This window comes from Heterodontus francisci, chromosome 37 (genome assembly GCF_036365525.1).
Source record: "Heterodontus francisci isolate sHetFra1 chromosome 37, sHetFra1.hap1, whole genome shotgun sequence".
Taxonomy (NCBI): Eukaryota; Metazoa; Chordata; class Chondrichthyes; order Heterodontiformes; family Heterodontidae; genus Heterodontus; species Heterodontus francisci.
In genome coordinates this window covers 21,834,334-21,850,051 of record NC_090407.1, presented here as the reverse complement: position 1 = coordinate 21,850,051, position 15,718 = coordinate 21,834,334, and the positions used below count along the sequence as shown (strand labels likewise).

General features: G+C 46.5%; 1 protein-coding gene across 1 annotated transcript in view; it reads left to right on the top strand.

The window, feature by feature from the left end:
• Positions 1-15,718, top strand: part of LOC137352128 (tumor necrosis factor receptor superfamily member 9-like) — a 97,025-nt gene that overhangs the window by 21,215 nt on the left and 60,092 nt on the right. The window contains exons 3-5 of the mRNA XM_068017262.1: positions 7,417-7,513; positions 13,466-13,594; positions 14,187-14,336. Coding sequence (XP_067873363.1) covers positions 7,417-7,513; positions 13,466-13,594; positions 14,187-14,336 — 376 coding nt within the window. The remainder of the gene's footprint in view (positions 1-7,416; positions 7,514-13,465; positions 13,595-14,186; positions 14,337-15,718) is intronic.

The window sequence follows — 15,718 nt, the reverse complement described above, 5'->3', positions numbered from 1 at the left end:
TAATCATGATCAAGCCATGATCATAATGAATGGCGGAGCAGGCTCGAAGGGCTGAATGGCCTACTCCTGCTCCTATTTTGTATGTTTCTATCTCACCACTGCCTCTCTTGGCACCTTCACCGTCTCTGATTTATCCCACTGTGGATCAGCTGAACTGTCCTCAAATCAAATATTGGGAAGATTGAAACCATTGTCTTCTGTCCCAATTACCAATTTCATCCCCCTCCAACTTCAATTTTAAGTCACTGCTTATATTAATGGTTACTGCACTGACCTTCTTCAGCAATTCCTAGTGTCGAGAAAGATTCTTTCTTCTGGATGGGTAAGTGGAAATGAGGTGTCAGTTTTGGCTGTGGGTTTGCAGATGATTATGAGCCCAATATTAGCCTAGCAGGCTCTCCCACAGAGAGGACATCAGTCGATCCCAGTACAGGTGGTGGCAGATTGTTGGCTTGAACTTCTGCAGACTCTTTCTCTCTCTCTCTCCCCCCCCCCCCCCCCCCCCCCCGCCTTGCTGTTCTCTCTCAGTGGCTGCTCTTGTTGATTGGAAGGTCTTGACACCATTTTTGATGATGGATCACCATTTTGGTTGTGGTTGGGCATCTGTTGATGCTAATAGACCTTCATGGAGGCTTTGAGATTGTCTTTGAAATGTTTCATTTGGCTCCAGTGTGAATGGGCTCTCTGGTGTAGCTCTGAGTAGAGCACGTGTTTAGTCAGTCCTGAGTCGGGCATTCTGATAACATATCCAGTCCATCACAGCTGATGTGAGATTATCATGACCTCTAAACTTTGACTATCTGCATCTCGGAGGATGCTCATTTTTGTTGTTTTGACCTCTCACTTGATTTGCAAGATCCTTCTAAGACAGTGCCGATGATGCTGCTGACATTGCACAGTAAGCATGCCGTTGACATTTTGTCTGTGGCCAGGACAGCACAACATAAGTGTCTATTAAGATATAGGTCAGCACGAGGTCAGAATGAGGGTAGACACTGGCTTGGCAGAGCTGATGCAGGCAATTGGCAATGAAAGCTGTACTACCACCTATATCTGCTGTCTTTCAGCTCTGCTGTTATTCAGTACCTCAGGCACCCCTTTCTCTCCCACGGTCCCCCAATGGGGGAGTCTAGGCTGTATCATCAAAACAGGCTGTCTTCACTTGGGGAATATCCAGTATGACTGGAGAATGCGCATAGCTCTCCCTGCACTGACGATTACACGACAGCCATTTGCTCCTAAAATAAAATAAACAAAAACAAGAAATGCTGGAATCACTCAGCAGGTCTGGCAGCATCTGTGGAAAGAGAAGCAGAGTTAACGTTTCGGGTCAGTGACCCTTCTTCGGAACTGACAAATATTAGAAAAGTCACAGATTATAAACAAGTAAGGTGGGGGTTGGGCAAGAGATAACAAAGGAGAAGGTGCAGATTGGACCAGGCCACATAGCTGACCAAAAGGTCACGGAGAAAAGGCAAACAATATGTTAATGGTGTGTTGAAAGACAAAGCATTAGTACAGATTAGGTGTGAATATACTGAATATTGAACAGCAGCAAGTGCAAACCTGAAGGAAAACAACCTGAAAAAAACAGTGGGTAAGCAAACTGAACAAACCAAGATGAAATGAAATAAATGCAAAAAAAGATTGTAAAAAATGTAAAAAGGAATGTTAAAAAAAAGGGAAGAAAAAATAACTAAAAATGAAAGTAAAATGGGGGGCTGTCATGCTCTGAAATTATTGAACTCAATGTTCAGTCCGGCAGGCTGTAGTGTGCCTAATCGGTAGATGAGATGCTGTTCCTCGAGCTTGCGTTGATGTTCACTGGAACACTGCAGCAATCCCAGGACAGAGATGTGAGCATGAGAGCAGGGGGAGTGTTGAAATGGCAAGCAACCGGAAGCTCAGGGTCCTGCTTGCGGACTGAGCGGAGATGTTCCGCAAAGCGGTCACCCAGTCTGCGCTTGGTCTCCCCAATGTAGAGGAGACCACTACCATTTGCTCCTAGTTCAGGGCTCCCATTTGAGCCATTTGCTCCTAGTTCAGGGCCGTGTGTGTCCGCACCTTACACTATTAACTTACAATGCTGTAAACTGGAATATTGAGGGTTAACTGGCAGCGGTGAATTGTCCCAAATAACTTTGTGACTCTATATTAACCTTACATGGCTCAGCAGTAGCAAATTTCCAAATTTATAAGGTTTTTGCAGGCAGGTTCCCCCTTGCATATCAGGTGGATCCCTGTTTGAGTAGCCTCTATGCCAAAGACTGTGAATGTAAACCAATAATGGATTCTGTTTACTGTTCCCTTGTTCGTCACTGGATGGGAGCTGGAAATGTGGCTAAAACATTCTTCTATCTGATTGAAACTGCTGCAGCTGCTTTGCATATGTCCAACATCAAGGCAGGTCCCCATTCCCCTTCATTCATCTTAATCAGCATCTAGCTAGTTATGCAGTTATCTTGGTGTTAGTTACCATGATGATTTCCTTTACAACTGGATACTATTGAGAAGTTTGCAATGGCAATCTGGCAATTCTTTAGGCGTCAGTCCTTCAATGATTTAAATCTTCCGCATCACGCTATTATTGGGGAACAGAAGGAGGAGAGTCTATGATTAAACAGAAATGTGTGATCCTCTGAATGATCAAAAGTGGCGCAGTGTGAGAAGATCTGATTCATTTTAACAGTCAATGTGTTGCTTCATTCCTGCTGTGCTATATCGCCTCTAGAGTTGATAAGTTGATGAGAATTGTCAATTCGGACTTGCTACATGTTCAGCCACTGACCTCAGGTTTCTTTTCATATTCATCTCACATTCACAAAATTACAGTGCAACACGTAAACTATAAACCTGCCCTCGATCTTCAGCTGTCTGTGCACGTGGGGAAAGGCTCTAGACAGGGACTTGGAAGACTGGAGGTGCTGTGTCCTGTTAAGATGGGCATGGTCTCCACGTCCCTGGCCTTACTGGGTTCGTTGCTCATTACTGAGCTTCCCTTCACTGTCCCCACCTCCCCGTTAATACCGCGGCGATAAATTTGGCCCTTCACAGTCAGCAGAGTGAGCTAGCCTTTAATTCCCCCACCCACTCTGCTGACCTGCACAGTGAACTGGATCTGATTAATTGCTGAGAGTCCTCAATCTCTTACTGTGTCGGAAATATTTAAAAGCATTTCCCACAATGAATTCAAATGCAATGAGTGTTCTGCAGACGAATGCGGCAGATATTTTGAATTCTACTAATTAGTTGCAAACAGCTAATGACATAAAAACAACTAATTCATCTGGTTTCGGAGATGTAGTTTGAGGGAGGAATGTAACCCCCCCCCCCCCCCCCCCAGCACTCTGGAGAGAACTCCCCAGCTCTTCTCCAACAGTACAATGGGGTCGTTATATATCCAGCTGAGAGGGCAGACATAGTCAAGTGTAATTTCTCAGCCGAAAGCGAGCACCTCCGACAGTGCAGCGCTCCCTCAGTAATACGCTGATGTGACAGCCTGGACAAAGCGGTGACCCGCGACCACATCACTTGTGATGAAGGGTCAGTGACCTGAAATGTTAACTTTGCTTCTCTCTCCACAGATGCTGCCAGACCTGCTGAGTATTTCCAGCATTTCTTGTTTTTATTTCAGGTTTCCAGCATCTGCAGTTATTTTGCTTTTATTTTACATCACTTGTAAAAGCCGGCTGTCAGTGTGGAAATGTCATTGGTAGTGGACAGTAAGAGAGTGTGTGGAACAGCTGGGCATGCACATGAAGCAGGGGCTGAGTGAGGGAGTGTGGGCAGAGGTGGGGCAGAGGGAAGGGGGAGGGGGGGGGGAGAGGGGTGTTGGGCTCAAGCTCCTGTCTGTTGGGAGAGATGATGTTGAAATGATAAAGAAATAAAACAGTGGAAAATATTTAAAAATCAATTTTTTTAATGCAGTTGAAAGTTTCCCGCCCCGCCCCCACAACAGTCTCCATCTCCTGGTGTTTTGCTGACCGCCCACTGAGAGGATTTGTCAGTGAACTGTTAGCCACTGTGCAGATAATTCAACTCCTTCCTAGGTTGGATTATAATCTGTGGCTCAGACTGGAGATGCAGGGAATGGTCACTGGGAGCTGGAATGACAGCGATTCCTCTCCAGTCACTGATGAACTGTTTATGGAAACTATTTTTTATTCTTTCATGGGAGGTGGACATCAGTGGCAAACCCAGCAATTATTGCCTATCCCTAATTGCCTTTGAACTGAATGGCTTGCTAGGCCATTTCAGAAGGCATTTATGAGTCAAACACATTGCAATGGGTCTGGAGTCACAAGTAGGCCAGACCAGGTAAGGATGGCAGATTTCCATCCCTAAAGTGAACCAGATGTTTTTTTTTACAGCAATGTGGTAGGGTGGTGCAGTGGTTAGCACCGCAGCCTCACAGCTCCAGCGACCTGGGTTCAATTCTGGGTACTGCCTGTGTGGAGTTTCCAAGTTCTCCCTGTGACTGTGTGGGTTTCCGCCAGGTGCTCTGGTTTCCTCCCACAGCCAAAGACTTGCAGGTTGATAGGTAAATTGGCCATTATAAATTGCCCCACGTATAGGTAGGTGGTAGGGGATTTGGGGTAGGGATATGGGATTAATGGAGGATCGGTATAAATGGGTGATTAATGGTCAGCACAGACTTGGTGGGCTGAAGGGCCTGTTTCAGTGCTGTATCTCAAAATAAATAAATTGACAATGGTCACCATTAGACTAGGTTTAATTAATTTAATTCAAATTTCACCTTCTTCCCTGGGGGGATTTGAACTCATGTCCCCAGAGCTTTAGTCTGGGCTCTGGATTACTCTGGACTACCCCATCGGCTGAGCGCAGACTGAATGATTCGCCCTGTGCAAGGGAAATGGCCGACCTTGCCCTCACCCCTTGACCTTACCCTGTGCCCATTCCGACCTTACCCTGCACCCCTTGACTTTACTCCTCACCCACCCCGACATTACCCTCACCCTCCCTGACCTTATCCTGCAGCCCCTGACCTTACCCTCACTACCCCCCCACCTTACTCTCATCCCCCAACCCTACCCTCATCCCCTGCCCTTACCTTTACTAGCCCTGACCTTACCTCTCACTACTGCCTCCGGCCTTACCCTCACTATCCCCGACCTTGCCCTCATGTCCCCGACCTTACCCTGAGCATTCCCCCTGACATCACCCTCACTATCTCCCCCCGACATCACCCTCACTATCTCTCTGACATTACCCTCACTACATCGTGACCTTACCCTCACTACCCCCACCCCTTGACATCACCCAGACATCGCCCTCGCTGTTTGGTTTTTAATAGCCAATGATTAAACATTCATCCATATTAGTGGCAGTGGTTAAACTTCATTCAGGATAAGCAAGACTTGATGCATTACAGATTCTGAGCAGTAGTTTACAAGGTATAATTTTGTGTTATATTACCCTGTTTATGCCTTGGGTAGATGTTGCAACAACAATGCCTGCATACCCCCTGCCATAACCCTTGGTTCCACCTCTGTGTTTCTTGAGTTCCCTTGGAAGTCTTCTGCATCGTTTGTCCAATCAGAGCCCTTCTTATAACTTTTCTATAATTCAAAACCACTGGGTTTCACTTGACCAATTAGTAGCTTACACTCATCATTTTATTGTGCAACTATAGGGATGACTCATACACAAAGCCCCTGTTTTCCCAGGTCCCAGGTTCCAATCTTCTGAGCCCCCTTACATCACTTATTTTGACTGTGGGGGCTTTTATCAATGAAGCTTGGCAACACAAAGGGGCCTGTTTATATGCTGGAGATATATGGCGTCCTTGATGGTGTAATGATTCTGGCTAGAGGTGCCTCCTTATCCTTCCTGAACCAAGGCACCAGTGGTCCCCTTACTCATTAACACATTCCAATTGCGGTGCCCTGTCTAGCCTCCCATGGGAATGTAGCTGCCTCCACTGCTGTCCTTTTATTTCTGTTGCACCTTTAATTTAATTGTCCATATTACCCATTACTTCTCTTTTTTAACTGTCTCGCTTCTCCTTGTATCCTTATCAGCTTGCACCATTTCCCTACTGACATTTCCATGTGCAAGGCTTAATGATCTCTTAGGTTAATGCAAAGGTAAAACAAACATACATTTTTACATATATATTCTTGGGATTACATGGTAGCAGTATCGTTCTAATTCAGTGTTTATCCTAATAAGCAACTAGTGAATATACTGGAGGGTGCCCAGACACACTTGCACACCCTCCAGATATCACGCTCATGCCCACTTGTACTGCTGTGAGTGTCTTGTCTTTCTGCTTTAATGGCATAATGTCCTCACTGGACGGCCTGTGGCCTGGTAGAGAACAGGTTAAGATCAAAGGGGACAGGGACTGGGACTTTAAAACAGCAATTCGTGAGACTGAGTTAAAAAGGAAGATTTCATTGATGACAAAGTGTGATTATACCAACCAATCCAGCTGTTCCTCCCCTGAAGGCCTTCTCGTCTCTTGAATGTGCTGATGCCCACTGGAGTTCAGAACCCCTCCTCTCCTGAAAGACTGAGGAGCCTAGCCTTCACAGTGGGAGGCGCTGAGGTTGGAAGCTGCAGGCAGTTTTTTAAAATCATTATTACCGGCTCTAGATGGGTCTCCTCCCATTGGGATGTGATCACTCTCACTCCTGCACTGTCCTCTGTTAGAGCCTTGAATTCAGAGTAGTGTTATTTTGCACACTTATACCCAGTGTGAGCTTGTCCCAGACCCATTTTACTTGGACCCTAACAGACAGTGAGTGCAAGCAACTTCCCTTCTGTTTAGTTTTAACCAACTGTGTGATCCACAACCTGATGGAAAATCATCCAGTTGATAATTTGCATAAAATCTATCTGTGAAGTTCACATTGTGGAGAAAAATAGCCAGAGGTGAAACTCTAATAAATTAAAAAAAACTCTGTTTTTAAGCTCATTTCTTTAGTTTCCAAATGAGACTTTTTCCATCAGACCCTTTTCACAATGAACAAACGAGATGGAAAGTGTAACATGAGATCCATCCAAACCTTCTAGACACAGACAGTCATGGACAAGGGAGCCATTAGTGATGACCTGACAGTCCCTCTCCTGCCTCACCTCATACCCACTCTGCCACATCCCCTGCCTCCATCGCCTCATATCTCAGAGTCCTGATATTGGGAATCAGTCTCGTGCCTTTTCTTTGTTTTGCCTCCAGTGATTGAAGGAATGTCTCCCTTGTGTTGTAGTAACTAGAAGTGGACATAGTGCTCAAGGTAGGCTTGGTGCTGTGGAAGAGCAGAGGGAGTGGGGAACTGGACTTTAAAGGGCAGCATCTTTATTCCAGTTACATGGAATTTCCTGAGTACTTATTGATCAATAACTGACCCTCCTCTCTCTCTGACTCTCCCTCTCTCTCTTCTGTCTCACCAGTGGTCCCAGCCTCTGCAGCAAACAGATAAGAAGATCTGTGAGAAGAATAAATACTACAACACAGAAGTGAATCGGTGCTGCTCCAAATGCCCTCCAGGTAAGTGTCACCTCACACACGCTGATCACCATCCACACAGCACATTGTTTCCATCCACTCCCCTGCCATCTCCATCCCCCCCCCCCCCCCCCCCACCCCCCACCCCACCACTACCACCTTTCCACCAATGCAGTAGAAAGGTTTGTGCTGGGTTACTAATTCAGCCAGAGCAGTGCTCGGAGCACTTAGGCCAGTCTCAGTGATCAGGGATACAGAGTAAAGCCCACTTTATCCTATCCCATCAAACACTCCCAGGCCACGAACAGCATGAGTTAGATGCAGGGCAATGTTCCTGCTGCACTGTCCCATCAAATGCTCCCAGGGTACGTGCAGTATGAGTTAGATACAGAGTAAAGCTCCCTCTACACTGTCCTGTCAAACACTACCTGGTCAGGTACAGGGTGGGTTAGATATAGAGACTGAAGCTCCCTCTACATTGTTCCATCAAACACTCCTAGAGCTGGTACAACGCTGCAACAGATTGTTGAGGGAACAACTAACAAAGGCTTTCAACACTAGGAAAAGATTTGAGAGGGAAAATAGTGAATAATTGTTCCCGTGGTCGGTGAGTTGGTAATCAGGGCACAGACTGAGATTCTCGTGAAGACGGAGGTGAGAAGACCTTTTCTTTCACACGTAAGGTGAATGTAACACAAATGTTTTAGCAAAAGGGATTATTGAGGCATAGACTGTGACATCATTTAAAAGAACATATTTGAAAAAGAAAAGATGTGGGGAAAGGACGAGGAAACAGAATTAGAGAACAGCGCTTCAGCCAAGCAGCCAACACTGGCTTGATGGGCTGAATGGGCCCCTTCTGTGCTGTAAATGTTATGAGTTTCTGATGCCTTAGCTTTTTGGGGAGGATCCGGTGTGTTTTTGGACAGTGATCGTGGTACCAGAGGTTCAACCATCAGTCAACTTCCCTGCCACAGGTTTGGATTTCCCTTCTCTTTTCCCAAGCTCCTTCTTGGTACACCAGGTCATGTTTATCAAAACCCACTAAGCCATTTCTTGCTATGATCAGGCCATGTTTGATCTCTGATTCATATCCTGCCTGACGCAGAGATCAATAACCTTTACACTCAGATAAGACAACCCGCCAACCCCCTTGGGGCAGAGAGCTTTAGGTCATAACAAGTAGTTAAATGGTCAATGAGGTCCAATCGGAATGACAGAAGCTATCGTTTCCCATCGCCTGTCCTACAGCTTAGAGACTTTACCCCAGTTACCAAAGTCTTGAGTCCCAGTTGATGTCGGGGTGTATTGACTGTTTCTCTCCAACACATCCTCCAAACTCCACAACAATGCCCCATTTTAAACAAAACTACAAAAGTATGGCCACTCTCAGCTGAGATAGATCTTCCTCCAATTCCCCTTTCAGTCTGTGAACCATCACTGGCTCATTGCTCATGTAACTGTGCCCCTTGAGAGATTGTGAACAGGATTGTGTCATTCGTGTTCTGTGACCTTGTCACTTACCAGCCCAGACTGCAGCAACCCACATCTGAAGGACAGGAACTGCTTTTGGTGAACTTTGCTATCATTAAGATGACAGTTCCCAGTGCTAGGAGTGAAACACATTCCATTGAGGCACACAGTGCCAACTATAGATACAGAGTAAAGCTCCCTATCTTTAGGATGGCCCTGGTTATTTTGCTTCTATCACTTTGCTGGGCAGATTTATTCCAATCATTTATCTCTTTTTGAGTAAATAAGTTTTCTTTTCTGATATCTGTTCTAATTTCCTCTGCCCTAATTTCCATTGCGGCCTCTTCCCCATTTACTGCCCTGCTTTGAATAACATTGTAGATTCCCCTTCTGTGCCCCGTATAATAATTTATGCATCTTATTCAGGAGCATTCGATGCTGCAGCTCAGTGTCTCTGCTCTGCATCTCATTTATTTGCTAATTGCAGAGTGTTGGAGGTCATTGCATTCTGGGAGGCCTGTATGGTGTCAGCTTCCAGCGTTGGGCTTTAGTTTATCAGTTTTAAGTTTGCAGTAAGTGTACTGGAGTGGTGGATGTGTTAAAAACTCATTGTCTCTTTCCCATTTGTTGCACTCGATCTGATTTTTCTTTCTGACTGGGTAGATTTTAATCTGCAATCGTGGTGCAGTGCAGCCTCCTACACACTACTCACTCTATCCCCATCTTACTTTCACTATTATTCTCTAACCAAAACAGTCACAGCAGTAAGACCATTATGGAGCATGCAGCAGTCAAAGCTGGAGTGAGGGCAGTACTGTATTACTCGAATATCAGTAACTGGACCACACGCTGTATCTCGAGGTTCCCAGAATAATGCTTGCATACCGTGCCCATTAAAACAGAAACAGCATCCCCTATAAACCCAGCAACACTCATTCAGAACTGCACAAAGTGCTGAATAATTTCCTGGAATGCAAGTAGTGATGAGAATCATAGAATGAAACAGCACAGAAAGAGGCCATTCAACCCTTGACCTTTGATGGCTCATTGAAAGAGCTTTCCAGTTAATTTCACTCTTCGCTTTTACCCCTAAGCCCTGCCAACTTTCCTCTTTCAAGTATTCCTGCAATTCCTTTTTTAAACTTATTATTGTGTCTGCATCCACCATCCTTTCAAGCAGTGCATTCCAGGGGCTGAATTTCCCAGCCCAATGGAGATAGCTTGGAGGCAGGAGAGCTGGCAATAATAGCCGTGGAAGACATCAGGAAGGGAACTCATGACTTACTGCTGCCATGGCAGATAGTCAGCACCGGGTGCCTTAGTGACACGGCCACCTACTGGGTGGCTGATTGAACCACTTGATAGCCCAATTAAGAGCCACTTCCTGCCTCCACAAGTATTTTGCCCATGTCAGAGGGTCCACTGCCACATGGAGAAATTTCCAGGTAAACCCAGGGGCCTCCCAGCAGGTTCCTAGGTGGGGGGGGGGCCCTCCTTGATGGATGCTCCGGTCCATGGAGGGACTCCCTGGTGGCAATGGCCGCTCCCACGCCTAACTAGTTGCTGGTACACCACGTCTCCACCCTGATTGGCAGGGCCTGCCTGGTCCTGGCTGTTCAAAAATAATTTACCTGCTCTTCGAGGGCACCTTGGCAATGAGGTGCCCTCTCCATCTTGCAGCCTCAGCAATGGACACTGCTAGCAGTGGCGCTGCTGAGTTGCCGGCCCTCTGATTGGGCCAGCAGCTCTGGGGGGGACGGGCTGCCGTCCTCAATTGGATGGCGGCCCGAATGGCGGTACGTTAATTGTCTGCTGCCGGCAAAATGCCACCCCAAAGTCCCGCCACCTGCCGGAGCAGGGTCTGCTCCCGCTTTCTGCCTCGGCGGTGGGACTTCTTTGGGGCTGAAAAAATTCAGCCCTAGTTCACAAGCTGCATAAATTTTTGTTTCATCTTGTCGCCTCTGGTTCTTTTGCCAATTACCTTAAATCTGTACTTTCTGGTTACTGACCCTTCTGCCATTGGAAACAGCTTCTTATTTATTCTATCAAACCCTTTGTGATTTTAAACATCTCTATTAAATGCCCCCTAAACCTTCCCTGCTGTAAAGCAAACAGAGGGCGGCACAGTGGCGCAGTGGCTAGCACCACAGCCTCACAGCTCCAGCGACCCAGGTTCAATTCTGGGTACTGCCTGTGTGGAGTTTGCAAGTTCTCCCTGTGACCGATTGGGTTTCCGCCGGGTGCTCCGGTTTCCTCCCACAACCAAAGACTTGCAGGTTGATAGGTAAATTGGCCATTATAAATTGCCCCTAGTGGAGGTAGGTGGTAGGGGAATTGTGGGGATGTGGTAGGGAAAATTGGATTAATGTAGGATTAGTATAAAATGGGTGGTTGATGGTCAGTACAGACTCGGTGGGCCGAACGGCCTGTTTCAGTGCTCTATCTCTAAATATAAATATAAGAACAACGCCAGTTTCTCTATCCTCTCCACTTAACTGAAGTCTTTCATCCCTGGTACTATTCTAGTAAATCTCCACTGCATCCACTCATGCCTTGACATCCTTCCTCAAGTGTGGTGCCTAGAATTGGACATAATACTTCAGCTGGGCCCTAATCCACAATTTATAAATGTTTATCATAACTTCCTTGCTTTTGTACTCTGCATCAATATACCTTTGACTTGTCTTGCCATCTTCAAAGACTTATGTATGTACACAAGGTCCTTCTGTTCCTGCATCCTCTTTAAAATTGTAACATTTACAAAGTGTATCACTTCACACATACCTGCATTAAATTTCATCTGTCATGTGTCTGTCCATTTCACCAGTCTCTGTCTCCGAAAGTCTCTCAGTGTTTAATACACTGTCATTTGTGTCATCTGAAAACTTTGAAATTATGCCTTCTACAACCAAGTCCGGGTCATTAAATATATATCAAAAAGAGCAGTGGTTCCAGCACTGATCCCTGGGAGATAACAGTATACTTCCCTCTAGTCTGAAAAACAACAGTTCACACTAATTTCTGTTTTCTGTCTGTTAGCCAATTTCGTATCCATGCAAACACTCACTTTAATCACTTCAATTTTGCTAACATTTCTATTATGTTGTACTTCATCAAATGCCTTTTGGAAGTCCAGATACACAACACCAAATGTTCACCGACTCTATTCCTTAATTTATTAAATAAATCAATCAAGTTAATCAAACACAATTTGAATTTAACAAATCATGCTTGATTTTAATTTATTAGCCCATATTTTCCCACGTGCCCGTTAAGTTTGCCCCAGATTAATGTCTCTAAACTTTTCCCCACCCCCGATGTTAGGCTGACTGGTCTGTGGTTGCCAAATTTATCCCTCTCCCCTTTTCTGAACAAGGGTGTAACATTTTCAATTCTCCAGCCCTCTGGCACCACTCTCATATCGAAGGACAATTGCAAGATTGTGGCCAGAGCCTCTGCAATTTCCACCCTTACTTCTCTCAGCAAACGAGGATGCAGCCAATCTGGACCAGGTGACTTTTCTATATTGAGTGCTGCCAAACTTTAAGTACCTCCTGTTTATCTATTTTTCTCCGATTCAATTCCTCTAGTATCTCCTCCTTTGCGGTGACATTGGCAGCATCTTCTTTAGTGAAGACAGATACAAAGTACTCATTTAGTACCTCTGCCTCCACAAAAAGATGTGGTCTTTTTTGGTCCCTAATCAGCCCCACCCTTACTTTCACTATCTTTTTACTATTTATAGGTTTCTAAAAGATTTTTGGGTTCCATTTTTGTTACCTGGTCATCTATTCTCATAAAATCTCTTTGCCCCTCTTATTTCCTTTCTCCTTTGTAGATTCTGTATTCTGCTTAATTCTCTACTGAATTATTAATCTGACATTTATCAAAAGCCTAATTTTTCAGTTTTATTTTAATCTCTATATCTTTCATCACCCAGGGAGCGTTAGCTTGGGATGCTCTTCCTTTCTGATTCATATGAGTGTGCCTATTCTGTACCTGAACCGTCTCTTTGAAAGCCTCCCATTGCTCATTTACTGTTTTATCTGCTAATCTTTGTTTCCAATCCACCTGGGCCGGATCCCTTTTCAACTCACTGAAATTAGCTCTCCTCTACGTCAATATTTTCACAGGATGGCAGAGTTTACAGCAGCCCTTACAGGCTCATTCATTGTTACCCTTCACCACCCCCACCCCCTTTGCACAGAATGCACTTAAATTCCACACTTTCCCATATTTTCACGGAACTTAATCAGTGCCAATGTGCCTGCACTGTGTCTCCTGATCAGTGTTGCCTCCCTAACACTCCCTGTGATCACACACACGCACACATCTACACACATCTGCTCTCTCTCTCTCTCGCTCATTCCTCTTGAATTGGAAATAGATAGTTACATAAGCCTGGTGCCATGGACCATGCTGTACAGTACATTAACCAGCTATATAATTAGGAGTGCAAACACTGCCTCAACCCTTTCTCATGAAGTGTAAATTTGCACTTCTTTATGCTTTTGATTTCAGGATCATATCGAAAAAGTCGTTGCACATTTAATCAGGACACTGTCTGTGAATCTTGTAAACCCAACTCGTACAATGAGGAATGGACTAATTCGTACGGATGTATACGCTGTGTGGGAACCTGTGGAAACGGTAAGTCTCATCTTCTATTTGTAAATACATCATAGTCAGAACTCAGAGCATCAGATCCAAAATAATCTTATTACAGCTTCAGAAATTCTCCCACACAGATCCCAACCTCAGCACCTTACTGATCATTAACCCTCATACACCTCCAGTGTGGAGGTAACTATTTATCCCCCATCCCAACACTGACCACTGCCTGCCCCATTTATCTCTGGAGTGGTATTAACCATTACAAACCAGAATATCCAGCTGGGGTAACAAGGGCTACAATTAGCCTCAGTACCTCTGGATTATGGAGGGGCAAATTAGCCAGGGCCCTTGTTCTGATCGTAGTCTCTGTGTTTAGTTGTCCGTGTCTCTGTTGGGTGGTAGCAGGATCCATCTTTACTGTGATGCCCACCAAAGTTGAATATCAATTGCATGGATGGCTGCAATCTGGCTCAGGAACACATTCAACAGTGAGAAGTCTGAACGGGGAGGAGTTGTAGCAAATTCTAAACATTGAATGGAGCCGGGGGCAGGTTAGTTTGAGCTGCTTTCTCCCCACCCTCCAGGAATGTGATTAATCCGACTTCTTACTCCTAATAATTCTCTTTAGATCTGCGACAAGTTCAAAGCTGCTCCCCAACAACGAGGCAGATCTGTGAGTGTCAGTCTGGAATGTTTTGTAAATCTCCAAGTCAAGACTACTGTAGTCAATGTGTTCATCACAAGAGGTGCGGCGTGGGAGAAGAGCTGATCAAAAAAGGTGAGTGAAAAATGCTCTGAGTCTCAACGGGCACAGAGACCACAGTCCTATCCAGTGGGGGGATCCAGTCTCATGTGGAGCACCGGAATATGAGATGGGATTTGCTCCTGGTGATGGACTAAATCAGACTTATTCCTGGGAGAGAATTGAATTACACAGTAAATCAGTCTGATAGAGGAGCGAGTGGGCTGGGCAGAGGGTAGGAAGGAGAGTGATGTCCCAGGACAGGGGACTGGGCAGAGGCTCAGACAGTGATGTCCCAGGATAGGGGGCTGGGCAGAGGCTCAGACAGTGATGTCCCAGGACAGGAGGCTGGGCAGAGGCTCAGACAGAGATGTCCCAAAGCAGGGGGCTGGGCAGAGGCTCAGACAGTGATGTCCCAGGACAGGGGACTGGGCAGAGGCTCAGACAGTGATGTCCCAGGACAGGGGGCTGTTTAGAGGCTCAGACAGTGGACGTCCGAGGACAGGAGGCTGGGCAGAGGCTCAGACAGTGAAGTCCCAGGACAGGAGGCTGGGCAGAGGCACAGATAGTGAAGTCCCAGGACAGGAGACTGCGCAGAGGCCCAGACAGTGATGTCCCAGGACAGGAGGCAGGGAAGAGGCTCAGACAGTGATGTCCCAGGACAGGAGGCTGGGCAGAGGCTCAGACAGTGATGTCCCAGGACAGGAGGCTGGGCAGAGGCTCAGACAGTGATGTCCCAGGACAGGAGGCTGTTTAGAGGCCCAGACAGTGATGTCCCAGGACAGGAGGCTGGGCAGAGGCTCAGACAATGATGTCCCAGGACAGGAGGCTGGGCAGAGGCCCAGACAGTGATGTCCCAGGACAGGAGGCTGGGCAGAGGCTCAGACAGTGATGTCCCAGGACAGGAGGCTGTTTAGAGGCTCAGACAGTGAAGTCCCGGGACGGGAGGCTGGGCAGAGGCTCAGACAGTGATGTCCCAGGATAGGAGGCTGGGCAGAGGCTCAGACAGTGATGTCCCAGGACAGGAGGCTGGGCAGAGGCTCAGACAGTGAAGTCCCAGGACAGGAGGCTGAGCAGAGGCTCAGACAGTGATGACCCAGGACAGGAGGCTGTGCAGAAGCTCAGACAGTGATGTCCCAGGACAGGAGGCTGTTTGGAGGCTCAGACAGTGATGTCCCAGGACAGGAGGCTGTTTAGAGGCCCAGACAGTGATGTCCCAGGATAGGAGGCTGGGCAGAGGCTCAGACAGTGATGTCCCACGACAGGGGGCTGGGCAGAGGCTCAGATAGAGATGTGGCAGGACAGGGGACTGGGCAGAGGCTCAGACAGTGATGTCCCAGGACAGGGGACCGGGCAGAGGCTCAGACCATGATGTGGGAGGACAATGGAATGGGCAGAGGCTCAGACAGTGATGTCCC